The 25,082-nt window shown below is 44.3% G+C and overlaps 1 protein-coding gene across 1 annotated transcript in view; it reads left to right on the top strand.

Moving 5' to 3' along the window:
• The window catches only part of LOC138608495 (protein MTSS 1-like), a 52,894-nt gene that overhangs the window by 18,131 nt on the left and 9,681 nt on the right, over window positions 1-25,082 (top strand). Inside the window, exons 4-7 of the mRNA XM_069681093.1 lie at window positions 19,855-19,939; window positions 21,298-21,389; window positions 23,123-23,197; window positions 23,527-23,538. Coding sequence (XP_069537194.1) covers window positions 19,855-19,939; window positions 21,298-21,389; window positions 23,123-23,197; window positions 23,527-23,538 — 264 coding nt within the window. The remainder of the gene's footprint in view (window positions 1-19,854; window positions 19,940-21,297; window positions 21,390-23,122; window positions 23,198-23,526; window positions 23,539-25,082) is intronic.

Below are 25,082 nucleotides of genomic sequence, written 5' to 3' on the forward strand. Positions count from 1 at the left end.
CACCTGGTAACTGGGTCGGACTGAGGAGGAGGAGGAGAGAGGAGATAAGAGGGTGAGGAGAGGAGGAGAGCATCACAGACCGTACCATTTTGAAAATGATTTCTCTGATGATGCCTTCAGGTGCTGCTAGGAAAATTCAGAGTCTTGAGGGTCAGCTGACACAATAACGCAAGAAACGGCTTTTTCATGATGTAAATGTAGCTGCACGCAAAACAGAATATTCTGACTCGTAGTTTTGTTTGATGCTTTCAACGTTTTTCTGATTTTCTTTCATTGATTTGACTTTTAATTTGTTGTTTGCCGGCTCCTGTCTTTTCCCTTTTCGACAGAGAAGAAGAGAAATGTAGAAGAAAATCTAAAGATTCAGCGCTCTGCTTTGCGCTTCTCTGCCCCCTTTTCCCATCTCACATATTTATTTCCATTACATTTACATGTGTTTAAATTCTAACACAAGGCTTGGTCTGTTTTCCTTGTGTTGCTTTGTGTACATTCTGCAGCAAAAAGATGGCGGTCGATTTGACTGTAACATGAGATTTGACTGATGATTTCTATCAATGTTTTGGGGACATTTTGTCCATGAGTAGATTCAGGCTGTGCAAGAAGAGTTAGAAATCATAGTGCGATTACTTTGTCCTTTTTCATGATTTCAATATGATTCATAATTTGAGGGATTGATCATTTTTGCATTACAATCCTGAGTTCCTCAAGAATTGAAACAAACATTGTGTGACATTTGTTGGCTTCTGTTCTAAAGAAACGTTTTCTAACTTCTGGATTTGAATTTGAATTAAACACAAGATACTTCATGAAACCCCACCTGTGCCCTCATCCCAATACTTGACCACATGACCCTTAGTGGTCACCACAACCTAAGCAGCATTGCCACCTACCCTCCAGGTGTTGACAACGCTGATGCACATGGCTCCTGACGGCCCCCACAACTTAAGCCTATAGTTAGATGAGCGGTGAGATTGATTGATTGGGGAGGAGGCGGGGCTGCTCCTCCGCTGCTCGTCTGCTGTCCTCACCATGTCGGCAGCGCGCATATCCAGGGGTAGTTTGTGGTCTTTGTTTTAAAGGTTGGTGTGTTGGTCTTAACAGAAAGCGATCTCATTTACATCCGAAAATAATGAACATACAGCGAAAACAACCGTATGAGCCGACACGGAGAGACGGCGAGCCCTACTGTACTCTCCATGCCTGTGACTTTTACTACAGGAGGAGATGTTAATGTTGTCAATATGTTTGGCCGTCAATGTGAGCATGTTTCAGAGAAGCTGTAACGGATATTTCTCCTAAGGAATAATCAAAATAGCAACTCCAGCAGCATCGTTTGTGTGTGTAAAAGACAGAAACAGTTGGTAGTTTCAGCCATAGTCCTGTGAATGTTTGTTCTTTGTAAAACCTTGAAAAGTCCTGGAAAACTTGTAGGACATCCAGATGAGCTTGTAGCTCCTGCCTCTGCTCAGAGTCTGTATCCACTGTAAACTGAGACGGACTCTTAATGTTCCCAGTTGAGTCATGTGCTATCAGAGCCTCGTATCACATCCACAGCCTAACTGCTGGCTGTAAAAACGGCAGCAGCTCGTGAGCCACAAAAGGCTTTAAAGTCCAGATGTTGTTTTCAGGGTTTAAACGTTGAGGAGGTGAAACTGAGAGAGAGGATCTGCAGCATGTGGAGCTGATGGGGAGCTGCAGGATGAAACCTCCCGCTGGTCCGCTGAAGATGTTCGGCTCTCTGCAAACACACCAGTTTTTATCACTGCAACAGCGGACTCTAACGTGTGTCAACCAGAACTTCTTTAAACGTTGTAAAAGTGACACCTAACTTTTAGTAGTGTGTATTAAAACATTGTTACCTGTTTGCACGTGTAGGTGAGGGAGTTGTGAGGTGCACATGGAGCTCGTCCTGCTTGTTTGTTTACGTGTGTTTGGGATTTAAGACATGTGAAGCATCCACAGGGAGATGCTGCTGCAGTCAGTATCCGCAGTGTGTGTGTGTGTGTGTGTGTGTGTGTTGGTGGGGTTGACTCCTCAGCAGCTCACAGATGGCCTCCTTTGGCAGCTCGTCATTTAGTGATGTCATCTCAGTGTCAGGTGAGTGATGTCATATCTGCAGTGTCCACAAACATACCTGCGCTTTGAGGATGTTCATGAAGGTCAGACACAAACTACTTCCTGTTTGTGTCCCTCTCACCCTCTTGTTTAGTCCGCCTGTGTTGGAGGATATTAAGACGTTATGTCTCCTAAACTGGTGGAAAAACTTGGTCAGATCTGATTCTGCTGCTGACCTCCATCGTGGCTCCAGCAAGGGATTCTGGGAGATAAAGCTCCTCCTAAACATGCAGCAGCTGCAGATAAATATTGGATGTAAATATGAGGGGGAGTGAACATTCTTTCAGTCTGTCTCTTTGTTTTTCTTCTACTCTTTGGGTCTTTTTTTTCCTTGTTTCTGAGTGTTTTGAACTTATCAATGAAGTGAGATGAACTTAGTTCAGTAGTTTATCTTCATTTAAAACTCTCCTGTGCCGACTCATTTCAGCTGAGCAAACCGATCACCTTAGAGTCCTCGAATCAATGTCAGGTGTTAACACTCACTAAGACACACCTTATTACATTTGGTTTTTCTATTTTTTCAATGGACATGCTCCGTCATGATCGCCACTGCAGCCGCCAGCTAGTGCACTTCTTAGACTCAGTGAGTTAATGTAACTGTGATCAATAACTGTGATCAGTTATTTCAACTTAAAGTGTTCCAAAAGTTAGTATCAGTCAAGATGAATGAGCAGCACAGTAATCATGTTTGAGTTCCTGCTCATTCATTGGGATGAGGTACGTCACGTTTCTTTGAGGAGTGAAGAGAAGCTTTCAGTTTGTTTTTCCTTCTGTAGTTTCTTTTTTCTGACTGTCTTTGTCTTTCTTTCTTTTTTCTCCCTGTCTTTCTTTCTTTCTCTCCTTCCTTCTTTATCTGTCTTTTTTCTCTTCATTTCTTTCTTTCTTTCTTTCTTCCTCTCTCTCTTTCTTTGTCTTCCTCTCGTTCTTTCTATCTTTCTCTCCTTCCTTCTTTATCTTTCTCTCTCTCTCTCTTTCCTTTTTTCATTCTGTATTTTTTGTCTTTCGCTCTTTATCTTTCTTTCTTTTTCCCCCTTTCTTTCTCTCTCTCTCTTTCTTTCTTTCTCTCCTTCCTTCTTTATCTCTTTTTTCTCATTTCTTTCTTTCTTTCTTTCTTTCTTTTCTCTCGTTTTCTTTTTTCTATCTTTCTCTCCTTCCTCCTTTATCTTTCTTTCTCTCTCTCTTTCTTTCTTTCTCTCCTTCCTTCTTTATCTGTCTTTTTTCTCTTCATTTCTTTCTTTCTTTCTTTCTTCCTCTCTCTCTTTCTTTGTCTTCCTCTCGTTCTTTCTATCTTTCTCTCCTTCCTTCTTTATCTTTCTCTCTCTCTCTCTTTCCTTTTTTCATTCTGTATTTTTTGTCTTTCGCTCTTTATCTTTCTTTCTTTTTCCCCCTTTCTTTCTCTCTCTCTCTTTCTTTCTTTCTCTCCTTCCTTCTTTATCTCTTTTTTCTCATTTCTTTCTTTCTTTCTTTCTTTCTTTTCTCTCGTTTTCTTTTTTCTATCTTTCTCTCCTTCCTCCTTTATCTTTCTTTCTCTCTCTCTTTCTTTCTTTCTCTCCTTCCTTCTTTATCTGTCTTTTTTCTCTTCATTTCTTTCTTTCTGTCTTCCTCTCGTTCTTTCTATCTTTCTCTCTCTTTCTTTCTTTCTCTCTTTTCTCTCCATTCATTTCTTTCTTTCCTTTTCTCTCTCTTTTTCGTTCTTTCTATCTTTCTCTCCTTCCTTCTTTATCTTTCTTTCTCTCTTTATTTCTTTATTTTTCCCCTCTCTTTCTTTCTGTCTTCTGTTCTTTCTTCTTTCTTTCTTCCCCCCTTGCTTACTCCTGTCACAGCTGCTCTATGCTCTGTTACTTCAGGGTCCTGTAGGAAACCGGAGCTTCGCTGTCAGTTGCTGCTCTTTTCTTTCAAACGTTTTCCGCTGTTTTTTTCCGCCTCAGGCCCAAACGTTTTTCATGAAATACATCCGAGTGAAGTTTGGGTCGCGACGATGTGTCATCAAGGAGGAGGGGGCGGGGCCTGAGGCTCACGTTTCCTCTGAGCTCCACTCTGAATCCTTATCTAGTAAAAGTATTGTTTATTTTTCAGTCAACAGAAGTAGAATATGATGAAGACTTCAGGGGTCAGAGGTCGCAGCACACTGTTGATGTGTCTGCGACCTGCAAATGTTCTTTTTAGTTCTATTTAAATGTTCATAAGTAGAAGGTGATCAAAGGTGAAAGGACACCTGTCAGGATCAATAATTAACGGCACACAGACATTCACACGTCACCTCGCTCATGTTTTATTTGTGGAGTCGGGGGAGTTAATCAAACAGGACTTCAATCTGAAGACACTGATCACAGGTCGGTTTGATACCTGAGTCTCTGGGTCGTCACGTCAGCTGTTTTATGAGAGAGCAGGGCTGAACTGAGCCCCAGCAGCAGCAGCACTGTGAAGGGCCTCATTATGGGATGGCATCACCACGGCAACAGCAGCAGCTGCCTGCTGTGACGTCACAGGGAATGTGTAACACGCACATTACCGCACAGAGTCTCAGAGCACATGTAGTGAATGCAAACAGCCATGTAGACTTACTGTACGTAACAGGATCGTCCACCTGTGTTGCACCTGCTCGTGCACAGCTGGGGCTTTTTTTCATTACTGTCAGGTAAAAAACATGTAAGGTTTGGAGCAGAGCTTAAACACCTTATATTTCCATCCATCTGACAATGGTTAACTGTTAGCAGGAATGTTGGTACAGAGGTTCGACAGATTCGGGGATCCTCCGTCCAAAAAGACAATCAGAGGTTCATTTCTTTGACGTTTTGTTCACATGAAGTACGATAAGTATTTTATATGAAGGAGAAGTCATTCAATTAGTTTCTATCAGAATAAACAGGCTGCAAATTCAACAACATATGCATGAGTCCAAAGCAAATGCAACAACAGAAACGCGCTGCAAATGAAATAAACGTGCTGTAAAAGAGTCCAACGAGTTTGAATTTGGCAGAACGGAACAAAATACAACCGTCAGAATGAAACAAGACACAAGGACACCTTTACTATGTTAACCTGGAGAGCACAACAGTGAAATAATTCAATATGATAATCCTGTATAGCTACCAGAACACTGAATTCAGATGATGTTTTATTTATTGGGGTCCATATTCTTCCCATACTGGGATTTACCTGCTGTACGCTGTGTGTGAGTCGGCCAGAGGGTGTGTTTGAATTATTAACCAGGAGCACCCAGCGGGTGAGGCTGTGTGTTCTTTTCATCTCCTGCACAAACTGCTGCTAATTAGTGACGAGGCCCCACCCGGCTGAGGGAGCATGGGAGGGAATAATTCAGCGCTCCCTCCGCAGGCCTGGGCCCAGGCTGTGTGCAGGCCCTGGCTGGGGCCGCGTGCAGGCCCGGACTCGGGCTGTGTGCTGGTCTCTGTGGACGGAGACGGACCTGGTTCCCTTCAGCTGCTGGCTGTAGAGTTCTGTTTTATCAGCCAGAAAGCCACCGCTCTTTAGTCTTCTTTAAGTTGAGAAGGAATAAAAGAAACAGCAAAGACAAACTCTCTGATATTTCACACATGAAGTGATGAAGTTCAAACCCAGCCGCAGGAGACTCGAGCGTCCGTCCCTCCTGAGAGCGTTTGTGGTTGTGTTGTTGGTGGCAGCGAGCAGCAGGAGGTCAGGGCCGTTTGTAAAGGTTGAACAGCTGTTAAATAATTCAGCTGAACACCGTCACGCTGCAGAGATGAACTCTGTGTACCTGCTGTACTCCGCCCAATCCTCCTGCTCGATCTGTCGTGTTGAACTGACACGTTAACCCTTTTTACCTGCTCTCTTCTTTATGTTTACATCGGATGAAAAGACAACGGAGAAAGTGATGTGACAGAAAAACCAACCACTCGAGGCGAACAGTCGAGAAACATTGGCTGCGCACACGTCCGTCATTTATACAGTCTATTGTTTCTTTTTGTATTTGAACATTTTCAGCGAGCCGTGGATGTCAGTCGTGTTCGAGTATTAACGTCTTACACTCTGGCATGCAAGCAAAGGCGTGTGTGTGAGGTGGTGTGTGTCTCCCATCTCCAGGGAGCGATGGGAGGATCAAAGTGCGTCTGGGTTAACAGCAACAGCCAATCACAGACGAGACAGAGCTGCCCCAACATGCCTAGATAACACGCACGCACACACACACACCTGGGTACACTAGCTGTAACAGTACTGTCAGCACAGACCTCCCACACTGTTGAGTCCAGCTCAGTGACATGACGTGCAGCTTCAGACCAAAACTGTGCGTGTGTGTTACATGTTGTTTCAGCCGTCTTTAAAGGCGTCAATAAAGAGGAAATCTGCAGTTAGTTTCACAGCTGCTCGTTGAACTTTTACTGCTGAAGAAGAGGAGAGACGGGCGGACTGTGTGTGTGTGTGTGTGTGTGTGTGTGTGTGTGTGTGTGTTAAACTCTTTTGAATAGATTACAGCGCATTACAAAGCAGACGAGCACAAGCACGTGTGTGTGTGGAGACGAGTTAAAACTGCAAAGAGACACTTCGCCTCCTCTCACACACACACTGTTGTTATCTCTGTTTAAACCTCTTCTTCTTCTCTGCACACTGAAGTTGTATTTTCTGCTCTAGTAGCTTCTGTTTACTGTCAACATGTTTAGTTTCTCCGCTGCTGCTGATAAAAACAGTTGGACTTTTAATCTGTGACACCTGAAGTAGTTTGAAGTTGTGACTGACTCTCTACACTCTAAACACTCTAAACTGCCCGTAGGTGTGAATGTGAGCGTGAGAGGTCGTCTGTCTCTAAAGCAGCTTTCCCACTGGTCAAAAACCTGCTAACACTCAGCTTTTTTGCTAAGTGGGAAACGTTACAGTCGGCATTCAGACCCGGGTAATTATCGCCTCGGCTCTGATCGGCATCGATGGGAACACACGCTAATCTCCGCCCCTTTTGCTCCGTCGGTAACTTCTGCGACTCCTTGTCATCTCAAAAATACAAACTCCGCCCATCTGCGTCCGAGCAGCGCTCGAACATCGGTCCAAATTTGTTGCCGCCGAGTTTGATAAACAGACTGAATGAGTGATAGATACAATAACGACCTAACCACCGTAACATCTTCACTGGTTACTAACCCTGTCTGCGGCGTGTTTGTGACATCAGACGGTGACGCAGCAGAAGAGAGACCGACAGGAGGATACTTCACTGGCAATGGGAACAGAGACGAACTGCATCTGTAAGCAAGTCTTCCCAGGTCTGAAAAACCTGCGTCAGCGTGCTAAATTTAGGTGGGAAAGGGCCCTGTGATTGACAGGTGATCAGTCCAGGTGTAACCCCGCCTCTCGCCCAGTGACAGCTGGGATGGGCTACATCCCCCGCACGAACCTGAGCAGGATAAGCGGTGTAGATAATGGATAGATTTCCACAAAGTAAACGCTGTCCTCTCTGACAGCTCGCTAGCTGAGTTAGCTAGCTACACATGCGCACAGACACAGCTATGTTTACCTTTCGCAGGTACGCAGCGACAGAAACAGATCTTCTGGGAGTTTCTGTTTCTGTCCGACAAAAGGAAAAGAGAAATACGGTGATCACTGCTGGTGTCACTGCTAAGACAAAAAGCACAAGCTTAAAGAAAAGTAATTAAACCTTCGTTTAGTTCAGGTGCAAACTGATGTGTCGGTTTTTACTCTTTTCTAACTTAACGTCTCTCACAGCAATATAAGCAGCATCAGCACCTGTACAGGTGAGGTCGATCTCTCAAGTGAATCAAGCTTTTAGCATGCAGCTACACCTCTCTGAACTCAAACACACACACACACACACACACACACACACAGTCAGCCTGCCAACGTGTTCAGACTCCAGATTAGCGGTGAAATAGGAGCTCTGGTTTCAGCAGCTCAGGTCAAACGAACCAAACGCTCCCTTTGCTTTGTTATACGGTCAGTTCAAAGTGTGTGTGTGTGTGTGTGTGTGTGTGTGTGTGTGTGTGTGTGTCTGTGTGTGTGTGTCTGTGTGTGTGTGTGTTTGCTGGAACCCGTCAGGCTGCAGATGATAAAGTGTGTCGTTGTTTGAAAGTGTTGAGATTAAAGAGCGTCTGATATCAGCCGGATCTTGTTGCCACACTTGTGTTTCTCTGTAGATCCAAACGTGTTTGCACTCGTCCTGTGTGTGTGGTCAGTGTTCACCAAGTGTGTGTGTGTGTGTGTGTGTGTGTGTGTGTGTGTGTGTGTGTGAGGGAGTAAGAGTACAGTGTGTGAACGGCCTGGCTGCTGGAGGTGTCTCTGCGTCCGTGTCCTCTGAGCCGCTCGCTCGTCGGCCGTGTTTTCCCAGCTGTCAGAGGCGGAGGAATATGCGAGCTGTCGTCTCACTCTATGAATATCGGAGCAGATTTTCCTCCTGAGCTCCTCAGAGGAAGATAAATCTGCCGCCGTGCGTGTGAAAGTTCAAGGAATCACGGGGGAGAGAGCGAGACGAGCAGTACTGCTGTGTACGAGTGCAGCAGTGTGGAGGTTACAGCTACAACAGGTGCAGGTTCTTTTGAGCCTCTGATCTTTCCTCTGGTTTGTTTAGTCGTCAGTTAAACATCTGACATGTTCTGACGACTGGCTGAAGTGACTTGAAGACATTTTCCTTGATCTAATCTGGCTAATCAACCTTTTTATTCTTTGAGGAAATGAGTTGTAGATTAGATTCCTCCACCTGTTCAGGCTGAGGACGTTTGGGTGATGTGATTATGAAGCTATTGACACAACAAGTCAGATCCCTCTTCGTTCCTCTTGTTGAGGATTACACGAAGGAAAATGTTTAAAATCCACTCAAAAGAAAAACATAAAATCTTTGTTTCTCTGAGTGTCTTTGTTTCCTTGTCTGTGTTAGTGGTGCAACGATTAACCGATGACAAAGTTAGTTGCCAACTAATTGAATTGCCGATGTCATCACGTGTTTTTCATGCTGCGCGTGGACAGGACATCGTTTTCCGGAGTTGCTGAGGAGTGAGCCATCTCACGTCCTCACTATCTCTGCTGAGAGTTGTTCCTGCAAAACAGTGAGCGGGAAGTGACAGGCGAACAAAACGTAGCAAAATGTCAGCAGTCGATGCGACACCATCGCGTCCTGAAGCTTGTAAAGTCTGGGATCATTTCAGCCTCAAGTCACTGTGCGATTCATTATCCGATTAGTCGATTAATCGCTCCAATAATCGATGACGAGTCGACTATAAAGATAGTGGTTGCAGCCCCGCTCTGCGTTCCTGCAGCAGCGGAGGTCGAAGCAGCTGACAGACCTGCAGCTGTCTCACTGCTGATGACTGACAGTTATCACTGTCCATGAGACCCCTCTGCTCCCAGCAGGACACCAGATATGTGGACAGCATGTGCACGAGCCTCCCCTGATGTTCTGCTTTATCTCTTTCAGTGTCAACGATCGAAGTCACCTGAGAAACTGGGACACCAAACTTTTGTTCATGAAATTTAACTTCATATAGATTTAAACAGGTTCCTGCTCGCTGGTGCGTCCTGTCAGAGGCGTTTGTCTGTCAGACGTGAAATCCCAACAGCAGCGAACTGACGCCTCAGTCTAACTCCGTAATCAGAGAGGGGAGATATTCCTGGGACGCATATTTAAAGAATCTTAAGACTCTACTGTAAACCCCCCTCCCTCACACACACACACACACACACACACACACACACACAGAAGGCATCCTAAGCCTGCACCGCCTGGCATCCCTGGACTGCGGCCCTCCCCGGGTCGGTGTGTGGTATTCCAGGACCGTACGACCCGGTCAACCTGAGAGGAGCTGCCAGGAATTCTGTTTACTCCTCCCACTGCAGACACACACACACACACACACACACACACACGCACACACACACACACACGCTCTGTGACCCACTTAAGGAGGAATACCAACAAGTGTTAGAATATTTCTAAAGCTAAAAGTTGGAGGAGTGACCCTTTAATGTGCGATGTGAGAGGGATTAAAGATCGCTGCTGATGCTGCCGACCTCTCAGGCTTCTGGTCGAGTTTCAGAAATGCTGAAATGTAAACTTTATTTCTTTTTTAACTCAATCAAGATGCTGAATGCAGCTCAATCATTCTCCTGTCACCACAGGCCAGCGGTAGGTTTGGTTCACAGAGACGAGAAGAGGTCAGTTATATCGTCCTTTTATGTTAAAAGCATGGGCAGGACGTGGAACTGCTTTTTTTGTTCCTGCAAGATCCTGATAAATCGCATTTTACGATATATTGTGCCACTTTTAAATCCTTACATGATGTCGTGTAGAGGTGCGATATTTCCTCCTAATTGTCTTTCTTTTATGATTTTTGCAGCAGCTTAGGCCGGCATTTCAAAGAGCTTTTATTTGGCAAGAAATGGCAGACAAAGGCATTAAAGACTTAAAAACCATAAGGAATAAGATCCACAGTAATATGTCATATTCTAAATATTAGGGCTGCACGATATAGTGAAACGTCAAGCTGCTTCTTTATTGATGCTCGGTGCAAAATGAAAACTCGCCAGTTTCTTGTTTCCAATGTCTAATCTGCAGGAGAAGTCCGTCTGACATCACGTGAGTGCAGCTCTTCACCTGAGCACACAGCGCACTGACACTGAGCTGCGTTACGTGGCTTTTAAGTGAGTGTTATCAGCGGCATAGTCCCGGTGCTGGTTAACGCTGTGGCTACATAAATGTACCGTTCACGGAGCGGACGTGTAGTAGGAGACGTGAGCTTTCGTTTAAAAGTTCCCATCACCGCGCCGATCGCGCTGATTAAACATTTGAACACCATTAAACATGTTTGACGACATAACGTTAAAGTAACACAGCTGCCGCCCACAAGTCTGTTTGTGTTTATGTTATAAGAAAACGTGGCGCTCCTCCTGAACTCTCTCTGAAGGTGTTAAACTCCTGTTAAAACAGCTCAAACTTTGTTAAATGGAGGTTGTTTTGATTTGCGACGACGTGAGCAGCAGGAGGTCACGAGTAAAGATTTGATCTGGATTTGAATGTGGTTTGAAGAGACGGGTGCTCTCAGGCTCTCACAGATGCAGTTAGAAAGTTGTCTCTGTGTTTCCAGCGTGAGATGTAAGTGAGCGTTGATGTTCTCACGCTCCGCCGACTCTCCTCGCACCCAGCTGAGCTTCATGTGACCTTTCCAACGTGCTGCTAATCAGCTCTAACTTGGTATTTCGTGCCCGTGCATTAAAGAGATTGACAGCGGCGGTGCGGCGACACTTCTGCGGCTTGTTGACATGAGAGATGTGTCGAAGTGGTAAAGTGACCTTGGCTGTATGCACACACACACACACAGAGAGAGAGAGAGAGAGATGCTGACTGATGCAATCACCAGGCAACACTCTGCAGCTGTTTTAACATCGACCATTAGCTGATTGGTTACTTCTAAAGCTGCTCAGCCAATCAGACTGCAGCAGAGTGTTCCCTAAGTTTATGTTTTTGAGGATCTTTGACATGTTTTTTCCCCATTCTTTTTGTGGGTCCTCTGCTGCTTTGTTTTCAGGTACGAGGGAGGGCAGGGGGCGATGGAGATGCTTTGGCTTCACTTTTGGGGGGCTGTCATGTCGTCCAACTTTTTATGCAGTCTGTGGTGAAAAATCCTTCGTTTGTCGATGGAGTCTGGTGGCTTTAAGAGAGCGATGTAACGTCTGTTTGTGGCTTAAAACAGTCACAAAAAGGTCTATCTCTGATGGATCCTTTCTGTGATGTCACACACTTAGAAAAACACTCTGAGCCTGTCGGTGGAACTTTTAGTGGACGCACTTTGCACGCATGTAATTGCCCCAAAGGATTATATTGCAGCCATTACAGCCGTGTTCTGGCTGCCGGCTCAGGCAATCTGCAGGACAAGTTCAAAGAGTTTGAAGCTACACACTAAACCATGTAAAAATAGGGCATCAGATGTGCTGGAATTTTCCTTAAAGTGACCACTGAACAGCAAAAATGGAGACAAAACAAAAGCAAAAGTCTTCTTCTGCTTCTTTATTATTATGACTTCATCCCTTCCTCCTCTGTGCCTCCTTCTCCTTCCCTCATGCTCCACTTCTCAAAAATAGCTAACCTCCCTGCAGCAGCAACGCAAGAAATATCGCCTCATGCTACAGGACGGTGATTAACAGCCTGTCCTGCTGGGCGGCAGTGTGTGCGAGTGTGTCTTCAGCTGCTCCGGTTCCTCAGCCCAGTTCCCCCAGTGCTGCAGCTCCTGCGGGGATGAGACGGCTGAGTTCACATCCCAGTCGGATGGAGTGAGACGGGCTTGAATTCCAGGCTCAGATTCCAGGTCACTACTGTTCGCTGTAGCGCCACCAGAGCTGAGAGATCCGCCCCGCAGACAGCGAGGTTATCGTGCTGGAAAAATGGGCCAGGAAACAGAGCGGGTTCTGGATGAAGGTTACGTTTAGACTTTTGTTGCTTCTGACTTAAAGGTTTTGATAAATATTACAGGCTGAGATTTTGAGAAACTTTTTATTGAACATTTGAATGAAGCCTCGATGTTAAACTCAAGCCTACTGCAGGACTGACACCTTCACTCCCAACCTTTCTCTCTGCTCCGCTCGCACTAACCGCCACTCTGCCGCTCTCTCTCTCTAACTTCCTCGACCGCTCACTCAGCGCGCACTTCCTGACACAAGTTACAAGAGAGTAGAGGAGAGATGCGTTCAGGCAGCGTAGCTGTCCTCGTGAAAGCCCCTTTGTGTTTTTCATTACAAGCTCAAAATACACTTATCTGTTACGTCTTTGAAGTGTTGTTTGTGCAAATCAATGACTGTATATAGAGATGGACGACGCGTCTCCATCTGCTCCCATTGTACGAAAGTGACGCCAAAATAGCCCCTGTGATAGGCGCTGCCATCTAGCGATGATGACGTCATATGGAGCCAGAGCTGCGCCGTTAGCCACTTCCGCTAACCAAAACACGCATTAAACTTACCGAAAAAACAGCAAGGATCCCGCACTCTGGCGTGTTTAACAGCAGAACAGCTTCTCTGTGTTGGTCTGAGGTTAAAGTTCACAGGTATGGAAACTTCAAGTGATTGTTTTTGTTATGTTTCCTCTCGCCGTTCGTCCTCCACTCTGCTAATCCGGAACAGACTGGCTGCAGGAGCCGTATTGGTCAACAGAGCTGTCAATCATCATTTTGACAGCATCAAATAAATAATTAAAAATAAACTTGTCAGAAAAATGAACACGTGGACATAAATCAGCATGATAAGAACTAACTATAATGACAGGAACCATGTTTGAGAAAAATGTATTTGACGTGTATTCTGATTTGATAGTTTGACTCATGTCCCATCTGTTAACATGGAGGAGGCGGGCTTTATGAGCTACACTGCAGCCAGTCAGCAGGGGGCGAAAGAGAGGGTTTGGCTTCACTTTTAGGGAGCTGTCATGTCGTCGTGTTTTGCACACTGCTTGCACTAAAACAGGACGAAAACAAGTCACTTGTTAAACCGAAACACCGCGCCCCTGAAACGGCTCGTCAATAATCACTCCAATGGTCACATTTGCATAAATATAGCAAAGCGTCCCTTTTAATTTAACAACACTTTGAAAACCTGTGAAATCTTTCACATATTTTAACTTAATGTTCGATAAAAACAGATCTTTATGTTCCAGCTTTTAATATCTCAACTCTTTCTAATCTTCAGAAGTCTCCAATATTAACAGGCTTTAGTTTAATGTCTTTCTAACCCCCTCTCCTGTCTCGTCTCTGACTTGTTACTTCCTGCACGGTGTCGCGATCGTCAGGACTTCCTGTGAGCTTTAAGCGGGCCGTGTTTGTCTCTCATGCAGATGAGCGGCTGTGGAGCCTTGAGGCCGTTCAGTCTGCAGCTGCAGCCCGATCACAGAGGACCGGCTGCAGGTCAGACAGAGACGCCGCTCTGTCCCACTGAATTGGGTCAACTGGGTCTCAATGCCAGTCATTACAAACACACACACACATGCACACAAAAGCCAGCGTGAGGAGTCCACAGGCGGGTCAATCGGCTGAATTGACCAGGAACTGATTGACTGACCGTGACCCTGCAGGAACTCAGCTCGTCTGATCATAAAACAACAACCTATTTTAAAGACGGCGCATGTTTTAAACGTTTCCTGGTTCCAGTGAACATTATATTACATTGCACAGTGATCATAATAAAGCAGTGTGCTCCTGTTGTTGCACGTTCCGTGTTAGCAGCTCACACAGCCTCTGAGACGTGTTCAGGCAGCTTGTTGGCGGCAGAGGAGGAATAATACACTCATGATGAATCACAGCACATCACCATTACACTTAACTCAGCAATTTTGATCTCCCCTTTGTTCTTCTCTGCGTCTTCCCTCAGTTTAAAGCTCAAGTGGAGTCACAGCATGCACTCAGAGCATAATAACATCTGTATCGTAATCTTTAAATGAAGCTCGTCTGGACTGTTTAAGATCTAAAAGTGTTTCTGTTGTAGTGCACACCCTCGTCAAACTATAAAATCAAAATACTTTTTTCTCAAACATCGTTTCTGTCATTAAAGTTCTTATCATGCTGATTTATGTCCATGATTGACAGCTCTGTGGACAAATGGGGCTCCTGCAGCGTTCTGTCCCCGAGTCGCAGAGAAGAGGAGGAACGGCGAGAGGAGACGTGACGAAAGCTGCTTTCCCACTGCTCCAAAAACACCTGCTAACACCCGGCTTTTTTGCTGAGTGGGAAAGGTTACAATCGGCATTCAGACTCAGGTCCAATGACTCTGCAGTAGAGGGTAATTATTGCCATGGCTCCGATCGGCATCGATGGGAACACAAAACCCGTGTCGACACGCTAATCTCCGCCCCCTTTTGCTCCGCTGGTAACTCCGACTCCTCGTCATCTCAGCTACAAATTCTGCCCGTCTCCGTCCGAGCAGCGCTCGAACATCAAACTTTCAGAAGCAGTTCTGCTGCAGACTGACTAACACAGCAAGGACACAAGGTAAAGGTGTGTTTTGCGTAGAGGAAGGGGCGGGACATCAAAACTGCGGCTCCACTCTGGATACAGATGAGCAAGATGGCAGCGCCCGCTCCGGGGAGGTTTAGGCTTCACTTATTTACAATAAGAGGAGGTGGAGGCAGCGTCCATTCGTGCCGTCATCAGGCGGGATCAGGAGGAAGCTTAGTTTCTTATTGTGGTTGGGACGGCAGTTCCTCTTTTCACGTCAGTTAAAGTTTCGAGGACATGGAAATAATAGAGAAAGTATAAACTGCTTCATTTCTTCCTGACACTGAATGTAGCCGCGGCCACCACTGAAACAAAGTGATTTATCTGCTGTCCCATTCGATCGCTCTGAAATGTTCTCATAAAACTATTTTTAACTGAAACTCTTGGAGTAAATGTGAGTTGTAACACTTAATACCATCGACACTGACCTCCGAAATATAAGAGAAATAGGATCCTGCTCACACTCTCTGTGCTGCTGTGGTAGCACAGGGTCATGTGAAGGACGTGTCCAGGCAACAATGGGGCCAAAGTGTTTGAATGATGCAGGTCTGGGAAATTAATTGAGCTCTTCAAAGCTACAGTAGCAAAATGAAAGGCATCTTTTTCATGCATTTTGCTCGTCTTCGGTCTTTGGAATAGAAATCCAGCTTGTTTGAACGTCTGCTTTAAAACTTCCAGCATATCTCTTGAGAGCATCTTTTTCAGCTACAAGCAGAAACATATCTATTCTGAACAACACCAGGGCACCAAAGCTCTGCGGCGCCTCTTGAAATGATTCATTTTACATTGCCCTGCTGGCTGATGGGAAGTCTGGACGGACACAGAAGTGTAACACGTTGTTCCTCTGGGGAGCGCAGCAGATAGAGGGAGACGGGGTGAGAAGAGAGGAGGTAACGGGTTCGTCTGGAGGTGAGAAGAGGCTAGGAAGAGGAGCAGAGAGGGAGTGAAGCAAAAGTAGGAGAGAGGCGGATCGGCTGTGTTCAACATGGTGGGGAAAAGAGAGAGAGGAGAGGATGGTGTGTGAAGAGGGAGAGAGAGATGTGTGAAGGTGTAAAGAGATGAGTGTTTGGAGTGAGAAGAGGTTTTGATGAAGTGCGTACTGATGACTGAGCTCCAGAAAACGTCTCCGAAAAAGCCTCCAAATGTCTTCACCAAAACCTGAAGAAATATCTGACAATATAATGTGTATTTAGCTTTAGAAAGTTTGGACCTTTTGCTCTGTGTGACGCCAGTGAAAGCAAAGACGGCGCTTTGAATCTGCCGGGAGAAATCAAACAACTTCACACGACCGAACAGTTTCACGTGGCCTTACAAGAGCTGGAAGTCAGAGGAACGTCATGGAGTGTAGCTGGCTCTGTGATGGATGCAAAGTAACGTCCAGTCTTGCTGAGATGCTGTGCTTACACCAAACTACATATCAGCTGCTTTAATGTTGCAGAATATTTTCAGTGTTGGAATAAAATCAAGAGACTTTTGCCCGAGTTGAGACACAAGATTTTGAGCTCGCAACATAATGTGACAAATAATTTCACAGCCTGCAGTTATATTTCACAAAACAATGCATGCAAGCTTCTACATGTGAAACAACAAAAAGAAACAAACTCGACGCTCAGGTGAAGCAAACGGTCTGAAAAGGAAAGCGACAAAGTTACAACCATAACAAAGCAAACCAGCCGAACACGTCTGGTTAAATTGGAAAGAGTGCTCTCATACTTACTGATTATCGCCAGTGGGAGGCGCTCAAGAGCACAAAAATTGAACTCTTCGAGGTTGTATCTTTAAGGACTTTCTGTCTAATAATAGATCACGCCATTTTAGATTCAAGCGTGAAAGTTTGGATGCTACTTTTTCTTGAATAATGTGTTTTATTTTTTCAGTTTCACATCTTAAAATCATAAAATCTAAATCTGAAAAGTAAATTGTAACTACGGTGTTCCTGTCACGTACATGTAGTCGAGTAACAGAGATCCATAAGAGGTCTGTGTAAGTGAAATGTAATGGAGGAGATGTTATCGCCCCCTCAGTGTTTCTTCTTGTCTCTCTGTCACAGAAAGTGTTTGTTCTCTCACAGAAATGGTTCGAAAGATTTAAAAATCTCTGCAGCTGCTAATTAAGTCCTTCATCAACAAGCCTGTAAACAATCCATCCGGGCCACAGGCGTGTTATTATCATATTAAATCATTCTTAAATTACAGTCATTTAGTGCCGAGGGAGGGCGACTCTAAAGTGTGCAGGGACTGAAGAGAGGAGAATGTGTGAGAGGAGGAACGGAGGAGGAGATGTGAAGAGAGAGGGAAGAGCAGAGGAGAGACTGAGGTGTCAGTGGTGCAATGCAGTGCTCACTACCCCACCCCAGACACACACACACATGCCCGTATACTGTCCATGTGGGGACCATTGGCATAATACACCTTAAGAGGACCTGTCGCATAAAACATCCAAAATGTAGAACAAACTGTTAAATGTCTTTAAAAATGCAAAGTGTTTATCTTCAATCGTTAGCATGTGTGAGTGTGTCGGCGTGTTGTTGGATCTCCAGGCTGACAGGCTGAGGTCTGCTGAACTTTCCCCAGGAGGGAGTGTTCTGTCTGGGGGAGAGAGAGGAAGACCATCTGGCCCCTTCAGGTGCCTGTGGAGCTTCTGCTGCACCGACAATCGGCTCTCAAACAGGCTTGTCTCCGCTCTGCTGGAGTGTCCTTGAGCAAGGGACACCGTCAGCAACAAAGCGGCTGTTCTGGAGACGACCTCTGACCTCTTACTTTCATGTTGGTTTGATTCTCTGGTCTTCTTTCCTTCAGTGGAAAGTTCTGGAGTTCATCCAGTCAGAGGCTTTTTGGCTTCACACGTCGGCCTCTGTAGTGCCTCTGAAACCTCTTCCAGCTCAGGTTCCTCGTTTATTTCAGGGATTGTTTTTACGTATTTGTCTTGTGCATTGTCTGCAGAAGCTTGAGATTTAAGAACTGCATTTACGTGTATTTGTTGAGCACGTAACAATACAGATCTTAAAACATGAATCAATACTTTAGCAGCAAGTTGAAATATTTTGACATCAAGTTAAAGATTGTCGCTCCTTTTTTTGCTGTAAAATAAAAATCCATGATTTGATATTGATATACAGCATTTCAGTTTGCTGTTGTTCTCAAGCAGATATATATTTTAATCTCTGGGATTTTCATACCTTTTTTGCAGTAGACAGAATAATTATAACAGTGGCTTTATTAATGAGCGAGAGTGACGCTCACCTTCACTTCACACTGTTTGTTTAGATCATTGAGGAGAAAAAAAGACACCATCCAAGCTGATCATGCCAAAGCTTTGGTAAAAATTACAGTATTAAAGTCTCATGATTTATAAAAGCACATTGCTAATAAAAACAAACCAAAAAAAAGGGGAAAAAAAACGTGACTAAGGGTCTGTGTCCACTAACAGCGTTTTTTTTTGTGGGCTGGCAGCGCCCACGACCTCAGTTTCAGAGTGCTCCTCACCGGCGCTTACTGTTGCTAGGTTACCAAAGTTGTCTGGCAGCACTTCTCCTTCCCTTCGTCGTGACCGTTACGTCTGTTTTAAATCGCTCTGTATGCTGAGTATTTGCTTTTATTCAAGGAGATTTTACAAACCTGTACCCTCGAGGGTTAGCTTCTCCTCCGCCATTGTTGACAAAGTTGATATCGTTACACCCGCCTCTTCTTGATTTTGATAGGTTGGCGTAGGGCTGGGCAATATGATATATATATTGTTAAAACAATATATATATTATATTATATATATGTCTATCGTATGTGTTTTTCTATATTGTCTCTATCGTGATGTCACAAAAACTGCTGCTGAACTGCTTTATGGCAATTTTTACATCATTTTGACGACGCTTTACGTTCTAATCCTCGCGCGTGGGAGCGAACTGTAGAGGGAGGCACTGTTTACTAACATGGACATTAACGTGCAGAGAAGGACTCAGCCCAAATGAAAATGGAAACTCTACTTTTTATTTGTCAAGTGTTTAATTCACACAATATATAAATAGATATATTGATATATATCATTATCAATATATGCAATATCCTATATCTTGGCCATATCGCCCGGCCCTAGGTCGGTGATGGAGAGGCGATATTGATGAGGGTGGCGATGTTCCAAAAGTTGGAAGAAAAAATAACTATTTTCCACTGAGAACACCGAGAGTAAAAAAAGAGATGACGCCGAGGGCGTTTCTGCGCTGAGGACAACATAGGAGCTGCCAGCGCGGAGACACTGCTGGTGGACACAGGCCCTCAGACAGGCTGATGTTCTGATGATTACTGTGGTTTTTCCCTCTGTTACCCTCTCATGTCATCAGACAGCTCATTGTTTGTTTGTTTTTGTGGTTTCTTTACCTGGTTTACAGATCATTTAAACTGATAATCAATCAACAATTGTATTACAACAAGAGCAGAACATGTGACGCATAAATGTGATTCATTGGGAAGTAAAAACGTTGGCAGGTCCAATCTTGTCGGTTTCGTTTTGACGTTTATGGAAAGTTCTTCAAGGACTTGTTTAACAAAGACATGACAGAATGCTGGTTGGAGTTGCAGGTTGGCTGATGTTAAAGTTTTTACTTGTTTAATTTTGACCCTAATTAGTGAATTTGAGTTTGTTTGATGGATTTTAATCGAAGTTAAGAAATCTAAAGAGACGTTTTTGAGTTTTATCAATTAAGTTTTGAGGTTTTTCAGTGTTTCTGAACGACGCCTGTTTTCTGCAGCCTCAGTTTGACCATCTCACTGACAGCTTGTCCTCTCTGTGTCTGTTTCAGGAGGGACCAGAGACATCGGCTCGGCCCTCACCAGGATGTGCATGAGGCACCGCAGCATCGAGGCCAAACTCCGCCAGTTCTCCATGTGAGTAGATCTGCGTGTGTGTGTGTGTGTGTGTGTGTGTGTGTGTGTGTGTGTGTGTGTGTTGAACAGGTGTTGCATCTCCTCCCAGCTCTACATGTAAACCTGCTCCTCCTCTTCCTCCATCTTGCTCCATATCATCACATTATTGTGGCTAAAAATCCACTTTATTATTAATGTATTTGTTTCCATTCGGCCTCGTTTGTTTCCTCCTGAAAATCTTCTTCATGCTCTCCATCCAGCATCCTTTTAGCCTCCTTTAACTTCACCCTGTCCTCCTCCTCCTCTCTCTTCCTCCTTCACCTTCTAGACTCCTTACCCAACTCCTTCCACCTCCTCCTCATCTCCTTTCCCTGCATGAGTCCATTACCTCTCCCAGTATGGGGGGAGAGAGTCATTCAGCCTGAAATGAGAAGATGAGACCTCCAGCTGAGTCAGTAAACAGAGTACATATGGACGATGTAAACACACAGGCGTCAGCCTGGTTATATGATGCATCTACACATAAAAACATCCATTTGTTTAATGTGTCCCCTCATCCCATTCATGTCCTCCAGCTCCTCCTTTGGGAATCACAGGATAAATGGGATATATAATCCCTCTGTTTGCCCTCAAGATATCCGTTTCCCTCGTCCTAATACTCAGAATCCGCCTGATACATAGAGTGTATGAAGAAATGGACGGAGCCACGGCCTCCAGTTTGGCATGTTAGTCGTCGCCATCTTGTTTTTTGGAGCCAGAAGTGACCATATTTGGACAAGAGGAAACTCATTTCTATGCATCTACCCTGGTTGACAGGTCGACGTGGTAGCAACTTGTCAATCACAATGTAGCCACGCCCTAAAGCATCCCCTGCTTTATCATCTATCTTACACTAAATGGAGCATCAGTGACTAAATGAACATCATGCTGTATTGAAGAAGACTTGAAACCAGAGATTGAGACCATAAACTCATTCGGAAAATGTTTACTGAGGGAATAAATCAGGAGACGAGGAGGAGCATCTTCCCGTGGATTTAAGGCACACTGGTTTCACTTTTCAGATCCAAAGACACATCCTCGTCTTTTTTCCCACAACGAGCCCAACAAATATGAACGTTGGGAATGAAAATGGGGCTGCTAAGCTCCATGTAACACAAACGCACAAACGTTTATGTGCTTGCCCCAAAATTATGACTTTTCAGACGGTTTGCATCAACAAAAATGTGTTAACACAACACGCTTAAGCTCAAAGCTCAAAGCTCACCACACACTTCCCTGAGGCGCTCCACAGAGTCTTAACCCTGAAATGTGTCTGAGAGTGACTTTGTTTCTGTACCAGAGACAGACAGCTGTAACAGTGTGTGTTTGTGTGTTTGCAGGGTGTTCCTGGACTGTCTGATCAACCCTCTCCAGGAGCAGATGGAGGAGTGGAAGAGAGTAGCCAACACGCTGGACAAAGACCACGCCAAAGGTTTACAGTCACACTGAAGCAAAGACAACACATGGAGATAGACACACACACACACACACACACACACACACACACACAGCCTTCTGAGGACGAAAACTGTGAAAATAATGGGGTTTTTTTGTAGATAAATAATATTCGAGGATACTGCATTTAATGGTTCTGCAATTTTAAAGGGCCTTGTTTCTTCTTCAGCGTTTTTGTCTCTTTGAAGCCATTAGTTAGTTTAATGAATTCACAATTGATTAAATGATTAATTTAATTATATGAAGGTGTTACAGATAGTTTAACCACATGGAATCATCCACTACAGCCAGAGTCAGCAGAAACAGCCTTTACCGCTGCCCTGTTAAGCTAGGCTACTTAGCGTTTACCAGGATTAGTTTGTCAGGTGTCAGTTTTTTCTCTCTGCATAAGGATTTAGCCACACTATGTGTTTTAATACACTTAATAAACTGATTACTTGGAGGTTTGAGCATAAAAATGGAGTCCTTTCAATAAGTGGGTAAATTAGCTTTAGCTTAGCCTTCAGTGTTGCTGCAGTTATGTTCTTACTACTGACGCTACTTTTAAAGGTACCTTGTTACGTTACTGCGTTACCTCCTGAGAAAAGTAACACGTTAGATCACTTTTTTGTACCAAAAATGAACCCCTCTTTGCGACTCGTTCCACATGTGTCATATCGTCAGGACGGCGTGTAGCCTGCTGTACGTCTACCTTTGAATGTATCGACTCTACCGTCGTTGCATCGCCTCATTTACGGCCCATAATCTGTAACTCTGCAGCCTAATAACAGGAATGACAGACGCAGTATAACCTTTACAGCTCTTTATTATGCTAACAGTCTTACAGTGAACTGGGCAGAGGCATACAGTTTTTGGCACAGCTGTCTCCATGACAACAATACAACACAGGCTCTCAGTCCCACCAGTGTTGTGGAGCTGTGTTTAGCTGCAGATGCTTCTTCACATTTGAAGTCGAGCTCTTCACAGCTGACGAGCACTTCTCCTCCAGACACAGCTTACATCTCACCGTCATGTTGTTCTCGTCCCTTTCACACAAACATTCAGAATCATGTGAATATTTCCACAAAGTAAACGCTGTCCTCTCTGACAGCTCGCTAGCTGAGTTAGCTAGCTACACATGCGCACTGACACAGCTGTGTTTACCTTCTGCTGGTACGCAGCCTCCTGCCAAGGAGGAGAAAAACAGAAACAGTAACAGATTACTTTTTATGAAAAAGTAACTAAGAGCAGAGCCTCGTTTACGGCCCATAATCTGTAACTCTGCAGGAACGACAGACGCAAAATAACTATTACAGCTCTTTGTTATGTGAACTGGGCAGAGGCATATCAGGCAGTATTTTTTCTATGAAGTAAATGCTGTAAGATAACTACTTTTCTTGACTCGCAGAACTAACGTGTTACGTAACAGATTACTTTGTAATGTGTTACCTCCAGCACTGCTAATAATGTAAATACATTTAAATCACATGGAGAGACAGTGAATATAGAATAGTATCAAAAGCTAATGTAGCCTAAGTCGATGGATCAAGATCAGTTTTGTTGCTGTGTTTTGACTTTGTATGTGAGTGTAGGCATGCAGGTACACGTGTCATATTTCTGTGTGGGTTGGTGAGTACGTGTTGTTCTGTATTGGCTTCATTCTTTTTATCTGTGTGTAAACTGTTCAGAAATCTAACCTAAAGTGTGTTGTGGGTCTATGTTTCCCTGCAGAGTACAAGAAGGCCCGTCAGGAGATCAAGAAGAGATCTTCAGACACTCTGAAGCTGCAGAAGAAAGCAAAGAAAGGTTTCACATCTCTTTCTGTCACTTACATTACCAACAGTTACCGTGGTGTCATCGCAGCCATGGTTACGTAACAACATAATAAAGAAATTCTTGAAAAGGCATCGACATTTGTAATTACAGACTCTGCCTTGAAAGAGTTGGAAAGCTGCTTATAATTAAATGATTAGTGGTTTTTATGGGATAATGAAGTGGTATTAAAGTGATGCAACATAATGAAGACTGTATGAAGAGACGCGAAGATTAAAATGTTAATATCGTAATTTTTTCCTCTTCCAACTATTTGCCTCCTTCCATTCCTGTGACGTCCCATCATGCTCTGCTCCGTCCAGCCGATGTATTTGGTGAGTTATCAAACACACCCTGAAAAATGTTGTTTATTGTTTATTGTTTTACACTTAAATGATCTTTGTTATAATTCCTCCAATTTTTTGTCCCATTTGGTTTTATTTTGTAACAAGTGAAAGTACGCAGATGGTAGATGTTTAAACAGGACACAAACTTCTGCGACCATTCTCTATGTTAAACAGTAAACATTTTGTTTCTCTGACACCTTCAGTTCTTTATCACACATCTGCTTTTTCCAAACCACATCCAGCCCTCTGAAATTTGTTCCCACGTCGTTTAGATGTTTGAGTGACTCACATGAACACAACAAAGACCAGAGAGACACTAAACGAGAACTTTCAAAGAGCAGACTCTCCCGGCTTTTCATGTGAAGCTTCAACATGGAACTATGTGACACGATCAAACCACAGTAAAACACAGCAGGGAAACTGACGCACCACTCAGCGATTTGGAATAAAACAGCAGGACAAATAAATTACGCAGCTGTTGCTATCTTTAAAATCAGTGTTGTGTAATTAAACCGATGAGTCACAGCAAATGTCAGAAATACGTGCGGTCATTTAGAAACAGTGTTGTTGCATAGTTCGTCCACTAGAGGGCCTAGAGGGAATTCTTTTTCCTCTGTTAAGGGAAGGGGATTTGAGAGTCAGTTGCTTGGTCCACCGCTTGAAATATCTCAACAACTATTGGATGGATTGGCATAAAAATTGGTGCACCCATTCATGGTCCCCAGAGGGTTAATCAACCAGACTTTGGTGTTCCTCTGACTTTTCCTCTAGCGCCACCATGAGGTTTACACTTGTATTATCTAAGTGAAATGGCTCCACAATTATTGGATGGATTGCCTTAAAACAGGATACACACATTCATGTTCCCCACATTATAAATGTTGCTCTATAAATAATAAAAACTGTTACCTCATTTCTGTCCATCAGGTAACTAACGAGTTAATCAACCAATAATTTAAGTTTAACACGACAGCCTAATATGTTAAGGAATAGGAGGCCTGTATCAACCAACCATTATCAGAATCAGTGTTTATGGCCTAGTCGGTGGTGCTGTAGTTAGCGCCTTCGCCTCACAGCTAGAAGGTTCCTGGTTCGAATCCCGGTTCAGACGTAGTGGGCCTTTCAGTGTGGAGTCTGCATGTTCTCCCCGTGCATGCTCGGGTTCCCTCCGGGTACTCTGGCTTCCTCCCACAGTCCAAAGACATGCTTGTTAGGTTCATTGGTGACTCTTAAATTGCCCGTGGGTGTGCATGTGCTTTTGTCTGTCTCTATGTGTCAGCCCTGTGATTGACTGGCGATCAGTCCAGTTGTAGCCCCGCCTCTCGGCCAATGACAGCTGGGATAGGCTCCAGCCCCCCGCAATTCTGACCCCAATAAGTGGAATATATAATGGATGGATGGAAGGCATACAAGGAGTTTGTCTTGGAGAGACACGAACTGTGTTTTTATTGGTTTTATTCTACGGACCCGCTTGTTTTGGGAGCAGAAAACCTCAGCAAATATAAAAAATCAAAAACCCTGGAGAATCTTTG

The sequence above is a fragment of the Semicossyphus pulcher genome, unplaced genomic scaffold (genome assembly GCF_022749685.1).
Source record: "Semicossyphus pulcher isolate SPU_LCO1_2020_fin unplaced genomic scaffold, fSemPul1.0.p SCAF_5, whole genome shotgun sequence".
Classification (NCBI taxonomy): Eukaryota; Metazoa; Chordata; class Actinopteri; order Labriformes; family Labridae; genus Semicossyphus; species Semicossyphus pulcher.